The sequence below is a fragment of the Terrapene carolina genome, unplaced genomic scaffold, assembly GCF_002925995.2.
Source record: "Terrapene carolina triunguis isolate 2854851 unplaced genomic scaffold, T_m_triunguis-2.0 Scaffold113, whole genome shotgun sequence".
Classification (NCBI taxonomy): domain Eukaryota; kingdom Metazoa; phylum Chordata; order Testudines; family Emydidae; genus Terrapene; species Terrapene triunguis.
In genome coordinates this window covers 13,819,617-13,832,845 of record NW_020664464.1, presented here as the reverse complement: position 1 = coordinate 13,832,845, position 13,229 = coordinate 13,819,617, and the positions used below count along the sequence as shown (strand labels likewise).

The following is a 13,229-nucleotide window of genomic DNA, read 5'->3' as shown; positions in this document are numbered from 1 at the left end:
CACACACACACACACACACACACACACACACACACACACACACACACACAGTTTTAGGCCACATTCATCCCTGGGATAAAACTTAGCTGACATTAACTGAATTACTTCAGGGATGACTTTGGCCCACTCATTTTATCTACTGGCCCCCTCCATTTCAGGCATACATTTTAATATGATTAAAAGTTGCTTCCAAAACTATTAAAATAAGAGGAAGAAATACAGAAAAGCCATATATTTAACATTGACAACTTAACTGTACATGGCAATGAGTATAGGCTGAGCAGTTCTGGACTGATTCTGATGCAAGTTGGGTATGTTGTCTAAAGATAAAGTAGTTCAAACCCTGTAATACAGTGCTTCTCAAAGCCGGTCCGCTGCTTGTTCAGGGGAACAAGCAGCATGGGCCGAGGGATGTGCTGGCTGCCCTTCCCGCAGCCCCCATTGGCCTGGAGCGGTGAACCGCGGCCAGTGGGAGCTGCGATCGGCTGAACCTGCAGACGCGGCAGGTAAACAAACCAGCCCGGGCTGCCAGGGGCTTGGCGCCCAACTTTGAGAAGCACTGCTGTAATAGACTGTACACTTGAAGAAATAACCTTTAACATCTAGTTCATACATGAGGGTGATTCAATTTTACAATTAAACTAATAGTGTTGTAAATTTGCACTTTCTTGTAGCTGGCAAGCCCATAACTGATGGGAGCCTGCAGAACCTGATAGCCCGAGATAAACTGAATGGTAGCCATTCTAACCAACCAGTTAGTCAACGAATGTTGGAAACGAGTAATATCACTTGTTTCTGCAAGAGAGCAATCAAACCTTTTGTGGCAAATTCATCTCTGGTGTAACTCTACTGACGTCTGTGGCATTTCACGAAGGGTTAACATGGCCCATCGATAATACATAGGTCCACTACTCATGCATCCTTTAGAACACAGAATTAAAATAGGTAAAGCTTTAAATATTTAACAGGACCAGAATGAGCCATACAAGCATAGTGTACCTTACCATGAGTGTGAGAGAGTGCATGTGTGTGTGCGTGTACACGAGAGACAGACATATGTATGTTATGTATTCCTCATTCCGTTACTTGTAGCAAGTAAGCTAATAGCTTTATATACTTACATCTCCATCTAGTGGCCTCTGATCATCACAATCCCTGGTTGGGCTGATGTCCTGTCTCATCACCCAGATGGGTTCTTTTGGTTCATCTGGGGTGTAAGGAGAACGAATGGTCCTTGTCTTCACTTCCTCAATAGCCTCTTTAATATCTTTAATAGCCAGAGATATCGCATCCCTTTTTTCCTTGCTGTATCTCTGCACTGACTCTCCTGAGTTGACTGTGGGCCTGGAGCCAGCTGGGAGCTGACCATTGCTCTCGAGAGTCCCACTACCGGGAGTATGGTCACATTCTAAGTTCTGCTCTGCTTCTGGCATATCTTCAGCGGCCTTGTCCAGGCTCTGAGAACTCATGCTCTGTTTGACCTCGGCCACAATTTGATCAATATCTTCCTCTTGTTCATAACTATCCATCCTTGGATAGGGAGCAAATTCTGCCTCCTTCTCAGGGCTATCAGACTCTCCATCGGACCGTTCATCATAATGGTGAAGGCGGGCACCAAGAGCTTCCTTGCGATAGTTGTCAGCTTCCTCCCTCTCCTGCTCATAGAGTCGTAGTCCCTCCCTGACATCCAGGTCAGGTGTCTCTCCTATCTCCTCGTACACATGCTCCTGCAGTCCATAGTCAGCGTAGGGCTCAGCATACTGTTCGTCCTCCCCTCGGTGGAAGAGCCCGTGAGTGTAGACATACCCCGAGTAGGCGGCATTCATGGCTTCCTCGTGTTCAATGGAGTGAAAGTGTAAGTGGTTAGGTAGAGTTCGGGTCTGAATGGCCTCAGCATGCTCTGCCTCGGCGTTTTCTGTGTACTCTTCAGACTCAGGTCTATACTGCACTGCGTAGGCGCTCTCATCCTCATTTTCCTGAACTCTGTCTGTGTCATAGCCATCCTCCGCTGTGGCTATGACATCCCCTTCAGCAGTATCAGTGTGATTGTGGAAGCCACTCTCTGTACTGGCTGACCGGGCCAGCATCCCCTCCTCCTCCTGCCCAGACTGTCCTTCTTGGCTGCCATTGGCATGTCTCGGGTAATGAGCGGCATACTGCTGCTGCTCCTCCTCCACCTCAGAGTGCTCCAAGTCAGCCTCCACTGACTCGTTCACCTCTCCATTTGCTGGCTCCTCATTCACCTTCCCCTCAGGTGGTCCCTCCAAATGGTTCATGGCCAGGTCTGGAATGTAGGCCACTTATTCTATTGACATTTTGTCTACTGAGGCTGGAAAGAAAAAAGAAAAAGTTGATTATTAAGTACCATGGTGATTACAAAGTCATGTGATTTGATAAATAATGTTGTGGCAACAAAAGGCATCTCTTCTTCCCCTGCAGACACATACACGGCCTTCTTGGCTCCAGAGTGAGCGGATGGTAATCATGCAGAGGATCTACACCAGCATCATACACCTGAACTGTGGTTCATGACCCCAGGAAAACTGTAGAATTTACATTTTTATAGATATATTCTATGGGAAAGAATTTAATCTCAGATACACCACTGTAACATTTTATTAATTCTAATTATTGCAATGGAGTTACATTGGTGCAAGTCTGCAGTAGCTGAAACCAAAATCTGATCCTTCAAATGCAAAAATGGGAAGTTTTCTGTTTGTATTACATGTAGCACCTAAGCACAGATCTATCTTCTATGTTCTGTTAGACAAACAAATTCTATCATTGTTCAAAGAGAGAAAGCGTGCACTCACAGCTTAGCACACTGGCAGTCAGCATGGTTGCCAGCTCTCCCAATATTGTGTCTCAATTTTATGTGGGTTTTTAGATTTTTTTTTTTTTTAAAGGCTGCTCATGGTCTGCTGCTGTCCTGTAGCTTTCTTGTCAACTTTTGCCCATATTCCAAATGGCTGCCATCTCCCACTGCTTCCAACAGGAGAGAAACAAGGCTGTCTTCAGTGAAGATTGCTGGCCCCTGTTCTTAATACATGATGTGAGTGACAGCGAGGGGACAGGGAAGTACTGTAAGTGTGTAGAATGTGGTGATCTGGACAATGACGGGATAGCAGGGATATGGCAATGCGAAAGGCAGAAGAGAAAGAGAAGATGAACAGGGAAATGTGGGGAGGAGAAGGACAGTGGAGAACAGCGAGAAGGCACAGAGGGAGAAACAAAATATTATCGGGAGCAAAGAGGGAAAATATGAGGGGGCAGAAGAATGAAAAGAAAGGGAGGAAAAATGTGAGGGCCTTTGAATCTAAGGGGCAGATGGATGAAAGACGAGATTGAAGTAGAATGTGTGCAGGGGAAGAGGGCAGGAGGGTAAGAAAAAGCATTGGGGAGAGAGAGGCATGAGAATGATAGGGGAAGAGGATGAAAAGAAAAAGAATGACCATTCCCCCAACCCAGAGTTTAGAAAAGTTGCTTGTGATGGTGTGAGCCAAGGCTCAGTAGCCCTGAGGGTCACTTACGGTTCATGTCATGTTCCTAAAGCTCATGCTCCAGAGCTTCAGCCCATGGCCTTCAGGGGTCAAGAATAGATTCCTGCCCTCCCCCACCCCCAATGTATTCTGGGGTTTTTTTTGGTCTACTTCCTCTGAAGCATCCGAGATGGCCTTAGCTGGAGATGGGACATTGGATGGGGTGGGCCACTGCTTTGAGGTGGCACCGAGCATTTTCTCTCTCAGGTGCTGGCTGGTTCTTGCTCACATGCTCATGGTCTAACCGATCATCATATGTGAGGTTGGAAAGCAATTTTCCCCACATCAGATTGACAATGACCTTGGGTTTGGTTTTTTGTGTGTGCCTGGCATGTGGGTCACTTGCCGATGTTAACCTCACTTAATCAATTCCCTCTCATTGCAGGGGTCTTGAGCACTGGTGCACCTCAGTCCCTCCTATTCTCTCCCTATGGTACAGAACAGTCTTGTCTCCTGTGGGCTGTAATAGTTCAGTCTAATTTTGGTTATTGGGTTTAGTGTGCAGGTGCTTGGTGGTGGTGGCCTGTGATATACAGGAGATCTGATCTGGTGGTCCCTTCTGGCCTTAAACTCTATGACACTATGAAAGGGGTAAGTGGGGTCCCCGTTCTGGTTGAGAGTTAAGGGGCTTAAAACTCAGAAGGCAGACCAAAAGACAAAGCAACATTTTTCAATATGATTCATGATTTTTAAGCATTTTGTAGCTGGCAATATTTCACCAGATGCTGGCCCCTGCCGCGACCAGTCCGGCAGCATAAACGAGTCACAAAGCTGGCTTAGTTAGCTCTCAAGGGGAACAGAGTAAGGCCAACACTAAGTGCTTTGGAAAGCACCACCCTGAATCTGTAGATTTCAAAGTGCTTTAACAAATGTGAGTAAACACAAATGGCTCCATTTTACAGATGGGGGAAACAGAGATGCAGAGAAGTTAAGCGACTTGTTCAATGTCACACAGAAAGTTAGTGGAATTAGGACCCTTTTTCATCTACTCCTGTTTCAAGTGGAGTAGATCAAAGCTCACTAGGAAACTTTTAGTGTGCAGCAGAAGGATCTAGATGGACAGTTAGTACATGGCAGACTAACGCAAGGTAGACTTACTCCCAGTTTGCTGCACGCTAACTGTTCCTCTACACAGGCCCTCAGACAATATCTAATAACTGACTTCCATTTTAAATGCACACAGTCCAAAACAATTTCAACATTCTGGAGTACAGCGGTCAGAATCACTGACAGGTGCAGCTGTAAGAAACAGCAATTATTTTAAAAATACAAAATATCACTTGAAATGTTATAGGCCATTTTGAGGCCTCAAAATTTTGCTTTTGTGAAATTGAGGTTTCTGAAGTGAAGCTTGTGAAACTGTTTTGATATGAAAATGGATCTTCAAAATAAAATTTCATATGTTGACATTTTGTAAGCTTTCCATTTCACTCAAACATATGATTGTTTTTGACTAAAAGTGAATTTTCACTCAAAACCAGTCCCATTTTCACTGAAAAACTCATAAAATTCCTGTGGTATGTATTGGTTTTGTTTGTTTTGCAAAATTATCTCTGTTTTCCCCAATTAAAAAGAAATATGGAAACCACAAATGTAAAGCTTTTTAAAATTTCATCGTGACTATTTCACAGGGTCTTATTGACAAAAACACTAGCTTGGGAGTAACATTTTCAAAAGCAAGTAAGTTACTTCGGAGCTCAAGCCCCACTGGCTTTCAATGTGACTTAGGCTTCCAAGACACTTAGGCCCTTTTGAAAATGTTACCCTGGGTCCTTAGCTCAGCACTTTATTCAAGCCAACACAGAAAAGTCACATTTGGTGGCTAGAGGACACAGTGAATAATCAGATGTCTGGTGCCAGCAACAAGTTTCTCCCCATGCTGATACAAGCCTTTCTGATTGTTCTCATCAGGTTCCCACAAGAAAAAAACTTCATCTCCAAACACCCACTTTAAGTGAAATGCCACAGTGTTTCAGGATGGGAGAGAAGAGAAGCAACAGAGGTCCCACGGCCCTGGAAATAAAGACATGCTACACTTCTGAAAAATGCAGCACTCTCACATTAATTACCCAGAGGAGCAGCTGTGCTCTAATAATCAGGCGCATATGGGAAAGTGCTTTCTAAGCACTCCTAGCTCTGCACTCAAACTCTGATGGATGGATTTGTCTCCATAACAGAGAAATCAGAGTTTGATTGCTGGTGCAACTGGTTTCTCACTGAAGGTTAAGCTATGTTCTCAACTGTAAAACGAAAAAATTAACAAATAAATCTCTATACATTTTTAAAGCATTTGGATGTTTCATAGAGAAATTGTGATAAAACTCCAGTTTAGCTCTCTACTATTTTATATCAAAGACTTTTTGTTGTTGTTGTTTTTTAAACATTGATACACTTAACACTAAAGGGTGTGCTGTCATCTCAATGCAAGATAACGTCAGTCAACATGCTAATGAGAGCAACACATGCACTGAGGAGAGAAGAGAACTCCAAATGTCCAGGTAAAAATAATCTTTCAGTGCCTGCATTTTTAATCCTTTCTTCCATCACACACACAAACAAGTGGCACAGAAGCATTTTGCTCTATACTAAACATGGCTTTCCTTAAATTCAGCATTACTTTTGTGAGAGCTCTCAGTTTCATATTTAAAACAGCCCTTTTTCGCTCATTTGACACTATACTGAATCTGCCCATACATCCTCCCTCTCATGAGGACAGTTACTGATTAAATGGAATCAAGAATTTATTCACCCGCTCCCCATGTGCTCCCCCCACTGTGAATGATGAAAAACTACCTGGGTTCAGTGCATTGAGGTTTTGCATATTAATAAGCTTGTTTCCATCACAGATATTCACATGCTTGTATTATTAAATGTTTTCATTTATAGCACAGAAAACGTAATCGCTCAATGGACCTATTTCTCAATGTGTCTTACAGGAGAAGTGGTTTAGTGCACTAGCCTGGCTGAGTATGTAGGTAAATAGGACTTTGGTATTTCTAAGATTAGCTCCTTTTAGTGCATATTTATCCATAACCACAAATCACACTATCCCAGGAAGGACCCAGGACTGGAAGAGCAGGGATGTTAGAACTCAGGAGCAAGGTAAATTCGCACAGATGCCCAGGGAATTTTGCAAAGCAGCTGCCTGCTTTCTGCTAGGCTCCAGCAGTGTTATCAGTCCTTCACTTTGATAAGCAACAAAATTAATCAACTTCCACAAAAGACAGATATTTTGAAAAAAGGATCAGTTCCTTCAACAAGACAGTTTTACATTCTATTATGCCTTTTTAGCGCAATGGACGTTTTACTTATATAATTTGCTTTTAAAACAAAACAAAACAAAAACAACCACCTGTTTATTTTTTAACCAGGAATGTAACTATTTAAAAGTATGTCAGTGTGTTTTATCACCTTTGGAGAACACAAAATATTTCTTTACCAGGCCTATTCCTTCAATGGGCTTTTTTCTTCTTCTTTCCTTTCCTTTTTTAAACGGGGGTTCCCTTGTATTTATCACCAAAATTAAGGTAATTCACTGGCTGAGAATTTTATAGTATCTGCAATGACTCCTTTGATGGAATTCTAATGAGTTTTTCCTCTACTGTTGGGCAACCTCTCTCTCTTAACTGACTACCTATTTGGGAAACCTGATTGCTTTCTCCTTCTCTGTGACAAGTCAATCAGACGATAAAAGGGATCACTTCCCAAGGATATCCAAGTAAGCCCATGGAAATACCCCATTCACCGAGTGTCAAAAACCTAGCAACCTAGAAATGCAACCACCATAATAATAATTCCATTTTTAAAACTCAGTTTGAGAATATTGAGGCTGCACAGTTATGCACCTAAAGGTCAGAAAACGATAAAGTAAAGTAAAGGTTGCACATGCAAAATTAAAGTTGCTGTGCAATGTAAAGTTTTCCGCAAGAGCTGGTGAGAGCCTGGAAAATGTTAAATCCAGAACATATATATTTCTCTACATTGTGGAAAACCTAAGGCAGGGCACAAAGTTTTCTGTGCTAACCAGTCTTCTGCCTCAATGGCTCCCACCCCAAATCCTCTAGCTTCCCTCAGTTCCTGGGGCTCAATCTCCTCTTCTAGTTTTTTCATCAGCTTCTCTTCTGGACCTGAGTAGAAGCAGAGATTAAACCATTCCCTCCCCGCAGATGAGTAGGAAAACTTTACTGGGTCACTGTCATCAATTGCTGTAGAATGTAAGTGTCAATTGGAAAAATAAAAAAGAGTTTCTGTGGACTTTGGCACAATGAAAAATAAATGGGGAACAACAGGAAAAGGAGAAAGGGGCAGGGACTCACACTGAAAACAAGGCAGGTGGAGATGTACCAAGATCAGTTATAGGGAAGAAAAGAAGAAAAAGTGGAGTGGAGTCAGGAAAGGGAAGAAAAGGTGAAAAAAAAGCAAAAGACGTCGTAAGTTAGATTTTAAATATGTATTAAATAGAAGGTTAATTGACTGTTATAATTAAATGCATTAACACAAAAGTAATACAGAACTGTTTTATGCCTTAAAAATTGCAGAGGGCTTGCAAGCACATGTACATTTAACCCTGACTATCAGGTTTAGACCATAGGCTAGTAGGTAAATTATTCAAGTCCTGTGCAGGAACCCTCTTTTCCAAAGGCTGAGACAGTGAAATCCTGGCCCTTTTGAAGTTTTGCCACTGACATCAATAGGGTCAGGATTTCACATAGAGGCTAAGGGTATGTCTACACTACCTGCCGGATCAGCGGGCAGCGATCGATCCAGCGGGGATCGATTTATCGCGTCTAATCTAGATTAGACGCGATAAATCGACCCCCAGGCCCTCTCCCGTCGACTCCTGTACTCCAGCGCCGCGAGATGAACAAGCAGAGTCGACGGGGGAGCGGCAGCAGTCAACTCACCACAGTGAAGACACCACAGTAAGTCGATCTAAGTACGTCGACTTCAGCTACGTTATTCACGTAGCTGAAGTTGCGTAACTTAGATCGATCCCCCCTCCCAGTGTAGACTAGGGCTTAATGACTCCTTGACTCAGACCATGTGCACCACAGACTTCCTTAGCTGTGAACTTTACAAGCATAGGAAGACCCCACTCAAAATGTACTATGCACACATGGAGAGTGATTTTCACTAGTCATAACTGAAATCAAAACCAGTTTTCATCAGAGCACTTAAACGTGGTACTTCTCAGTGAATGCTGTTTTCCTGCCAAATTTCAGTTTTTATCCTCAGTAATTTGGGGGCTGCAAAGCTATTTATAAGATTATGGAGAAAGTGCATTTTCTTACACATACAGCCCACTCAAAAACAGATGACCCATTTTTGCTCAAAACTTTCTGAGAAAAGTCATCTTTGGGCAAAGACCAAGCACTGAAAATTTCAGTTTCAGCAGTGAAAATTTCATTAAATTATAATGAAAATAGGCAGGAACCAATTACGTAACCTTAACTACAGAGGTTATTCCCACTATTATCTAGGTATGCATGCATGCATGCATGCATGCGTGTGTATAAAATACGTACGTGCTATCACTATTATTCCTTCATGAATCCTAAAACCAATAAATAAACCACCTGTAATTTTTTTAAATCCATAAACCTATGCATTACTTTTCCTGACACATTTACCAATTATAAGACGGTACGTGTGTTTCAAAAATGTCTCTGCCCTCCTCCTACTGGACTCTGCAGTCATAATGTTAATCCTGACTGGCCTCAATCATTGCACACTTTCCATTGAAACCGATGGATGTTCTGTCACCTACTGAGAGCTGTATAATGTTCCATATTTGTGACAGCATTATTGTGAAAATAGGACTTGATGACTAGTACATGATCAACATTTTGTAGGTGAAATCTTGGCCCTGCTGAAACTAATGGCAAAGCTCTCATTAACTTCAATGGGACCAGGTTTTCACTTCATGCCTTAACTCCACAGGGAGGACACACCCCTACACACACTCCTGAATACATAAAAAGGTAACACACACACACACACACACACACACACACACACACACACACACCCCCACACACACACACCTACCTCTGAATACACAAAAAAGCAGACAAAATTTGGCAGTGGAATATTCAAAAGATATATGGATGAATGATCCTTCAAATAGCAAGCCATTTGAATGAATCCATACAGGCCTAAATTGGTACATGCAAGACAGAAAAGCATAGCAAAATTTGGCAGTTCCCACAGGAAGGTAAGATGGCATCTGGGCCTAGTTAATGACTGGTAATTTCCACATAGATAATATGGTACACACTGTATTAATAGCTACTGAGATCAATATGCAATGACAAGAAAGTGAATTGTACCGGCAGCATTGAATTGGGAGTGAATTGAACTATTTGTAACATATATGTAAATGTTTCAGACACAAACTGCACTTAAAATTCCATTTTCCCACTCATTATAAGTCTATTTTGGCTGTAACCAGGAAATTCCATGGTGGGAGAGGTTACTTCCAGGGATAAGATTTAGCAGTCGAGTCCCTAGAGAACGTGTCACACGCTAACCCTTAATTAAAGGGACTTTAAATTGAATTCCAGGATTCAAATTTAAAAATGACTGCTTAGATCTACTCCTAAAGTCTTGTTTTGTTTGTTATAATGCTCATTCAAATGAAAACTGCATGAGTCACACATTCCCTGCTCTGTAGTTCAGAAATGCCAGGATTACATCTGCGGTGGATAATGCAGTTCCTGGGTTTCATCATGTTTGTACCAACTAGCATTTTTCACAATTGGTTTTTTAAGTTTTACACATTTGCTCGTACTTCAGCCTCCATGCTGATCTGTTTGACAATCCAGACTCACCCTTGTTGTTACAGTTCAAAAGTATGCTCATTAATGCATCTACTGCAGCTGATAATCTGCTGAAATTATTTAGAGAAAGTTTAGAAAATACTGGTTTGTTTGAGCAATTTCTCTGTACCTTTGTAAAGTGCAAGCAAAACACCATGAGGTAGAAAGGGAAGATACATTAAAATCACAGCCATTTTCAAATGTAACAGCTTATTAGAAAGATAGACTCTTCAATGCCTATACAGTTCAACCCTAGCTCCTTTTAATATGAATTTAGAGCAGGTAAAAGGAACCAGATTGGCAACTCCAACTTCACAAGGCAGTATATCAACTTTTAGATATTTAATCATTTTGCAAAACTGCTGTAAGCCTGTGCCCAAAAAGAGGCAGCTAAATAAAATGCCCAAAACAGCTGATGCTGGTACAAGTTTGCCAGGTCTGAGTAGCTGATTAAACCATATGCCATGCCTGTGTTTTATCAGCAGTAAGGTTGCAAGTGAGAGTCAACATCAGAGACAGAAGCTACATTTTCTATCTTTGCTGGGTTTTTTTCTCCCTTTTTGTGTGAGTCTGTCTTGTTTTGTCTTTTTAGGAAACGGGACTGGACTTCAACAACAACAGCTCCAGAACATCTCAAATAACTCCTCTTCTCCCCCTCCCCCCCCAAATCGACAGTAGTTACCAACTTTAATACCATTGAAGACATTGTCAAAGAAGAGATTTTCTTCCTTCTAAAAACTCTCTCCTGATAAATGGAAAGGGAACAAGGGATGTTGTTAAAATGAAAGCCTTAATCTGAGCAATAACTATGTTAATGTTATAAAGAAAATAGTATGAAGTTGAATTTAATTGGGGTGATCAGTAATAGTTGTGTTCTGTACTTTAAAACAGAGGAAATATAGGACAATAAGAGGGGAGTGAGGGGATTTCAAGGTTGGAGGAGACTGGAGAAAATAGGGAGGGGAAGGGGAAGAGCCTTTAAGAGTTTTGTGTAAACCCTCCCCTCCCCATAACTCAAATGATCAGATGGCAATCCATCCCTAACAGAGAGGCTCAAGGTCCCATTGGTGGAGAATGTACTTCGTTTGGATTGCAAGAGAAGCAGTCCAAGTGCTTATGGGGAGGGTACAGAGGTTTCGGGTTCAGCAGAGCACAGTCCTTTGGGGATTGTTTTACATGTTATGCTGGTAGTTCATTTGTGGATTTAGAGTAAGGGGAATGCAGAAGAGAGGAAGGAAATGTGGAGAAAAGGGGAGATTAATACAAGAATTACATATAAAAGTTTACAAACAGAAACCAAGCCATATTCAGGCACACAATAGCAAATGAAACAATTAGAAACAAGAGACCCACTGGCAACACAAGGGTTCATGCCATCAAACAGCTAAAGGATCTCAATCATTTCAGATTTTTTTTTTCAATAAGCTAAATAGTTACTTTCAACGTCTCTTCCTTTTAAAGTAACATCTTTGAATGTCAAAGGGCTAAATGACATTAAAAGGAAAAAAGCCCTGGTAGACCTTAAAAACAACCACTCTCAAATGATTTCTACTTCAAGAAACTCATTTTCATTTACACAAAACTCAGGAGGGGCAAATTAGGGGCACAAAAGGTAATGGGTTTCAACGGACATATTTTGCTTCAGCTAAAACGAAAAAAAAAGAGTGGGCATAATATTTGCTGAACACGTATCTTTTGACAATAAACATAAATTTAAGGCTAAGGAGAGACGATTTATGTTGCTGAACGGCACAATTGCTGGGTTATTAACAACAGTTGGCTCAGTGCATGCTCCCAACCAAACACAAAACACTTTAACGACTCCTTTACAGCACTGCAACGCTTTGGGGAAGGGGAAATTATACTTAGAGAAGACTTCAGTTGCACACCGACTCCTTACTGGGACAGATAAAAAAGACCTGGGGGACAGGGAAGCAGGTGCAGCATTGACTTCTCTGTGCCAACAATTCAACCTCTCAGATTGCTGGAGAGAACTACACCCTGAGGAAAGAGATTAAACATTGTAGTCACACCCTCATCAGTTATATACGAGAATAGATTTAAAGCTGATCTCTAAATCCTTAATGAAGCAGACAGGATCTGCAGAAATTGGCGCTATTACAATGTCAGATCACGCACGAGTTGAAGTAATATTCAATAGCTGGGTTGGGTCCCAAAGATTTCTTTACTGGAAAATGAAAAAATGGTTACTAACCTCCCGTAACTGTTTAGTGTTGCGAGGTGGGCTCCCCGGCCCAGGTCAGATGCGTCTTACACTAGCACCATCGTGGGTTTCGAGGTTGCAAAGGTTATTCCTTCGGACGTGTTTACTGGGTTGGATCACCATTCCAGAGCAGGAAGTACTTGTCCAGGTGGTGTCCAGCTGGGGTGTAGACTGATGCCAGTCACATCTGGAGAGGTCTGAGACGTAGTTGTGTGTGTCGATCTACATAAGTGCACGCTGCCATGTGCCCTAACAGTCTGAGGCAAACACTGACCATGGTGATAGGGTGGCTAGTGAGTTGGGCGATGAGACCAGACATTGCCTTGAATCTGGGTTCTGGGAGAAAGGTTCTGGCTCAGGCAGACTCCAGAACTGCCCCGATTAACTCTATTCTTTGCACTTGGACCAATGTGGATTTCTGTTTGTTTATCAAGAGACCCAGTGCTCACCATGTGGCTTGCCCCAACTGGACGCTGCGATGGACTTGTACCCGGGAACGAACCTTGATGAGCAAATCGTCGAGGTACACGTAGATTTGAACGCCCCAGTGCCCTGAGGTAGGCTGCGACCACTGCCATGCATTTCGTGAATACCCTTGGTGCTGTAGCCAGGTCGAATAGAAGCACCGTGAACTCGGAGTGGGTTTGC

General features: G+C 42.2%; 1 protein-coding gene across 2 annotated transcripts in view; it reads right to left on the bottom strand.

The window, feature by feature from the left end:
- APBA1 (amyloid beta precursor protein binding family A member 1) overlaps nucleotides 1–13,229 on the bottom strand; it is a 135,695-nt gene that overhangs the window by 50,648 nt on the left and 71,818 nt on the right. For both annotated transcript variants that reach the window (XM_026652423.2, XM_026652425.2), the window contains exon 2: nucleotides 1,122–2,329. In XM_026652423.2, coding sequence (XP_026508208.1) covers nucleotides 1,122–2,276 — 1,155 coding nt within the window. In that variant the 5' untranslated portion in view covers nucleotides 2,277–2,329. The remainder of the gene's footprint in view (nucleotides 1–1,121; nucleotides 2,330–13,229) is intronic.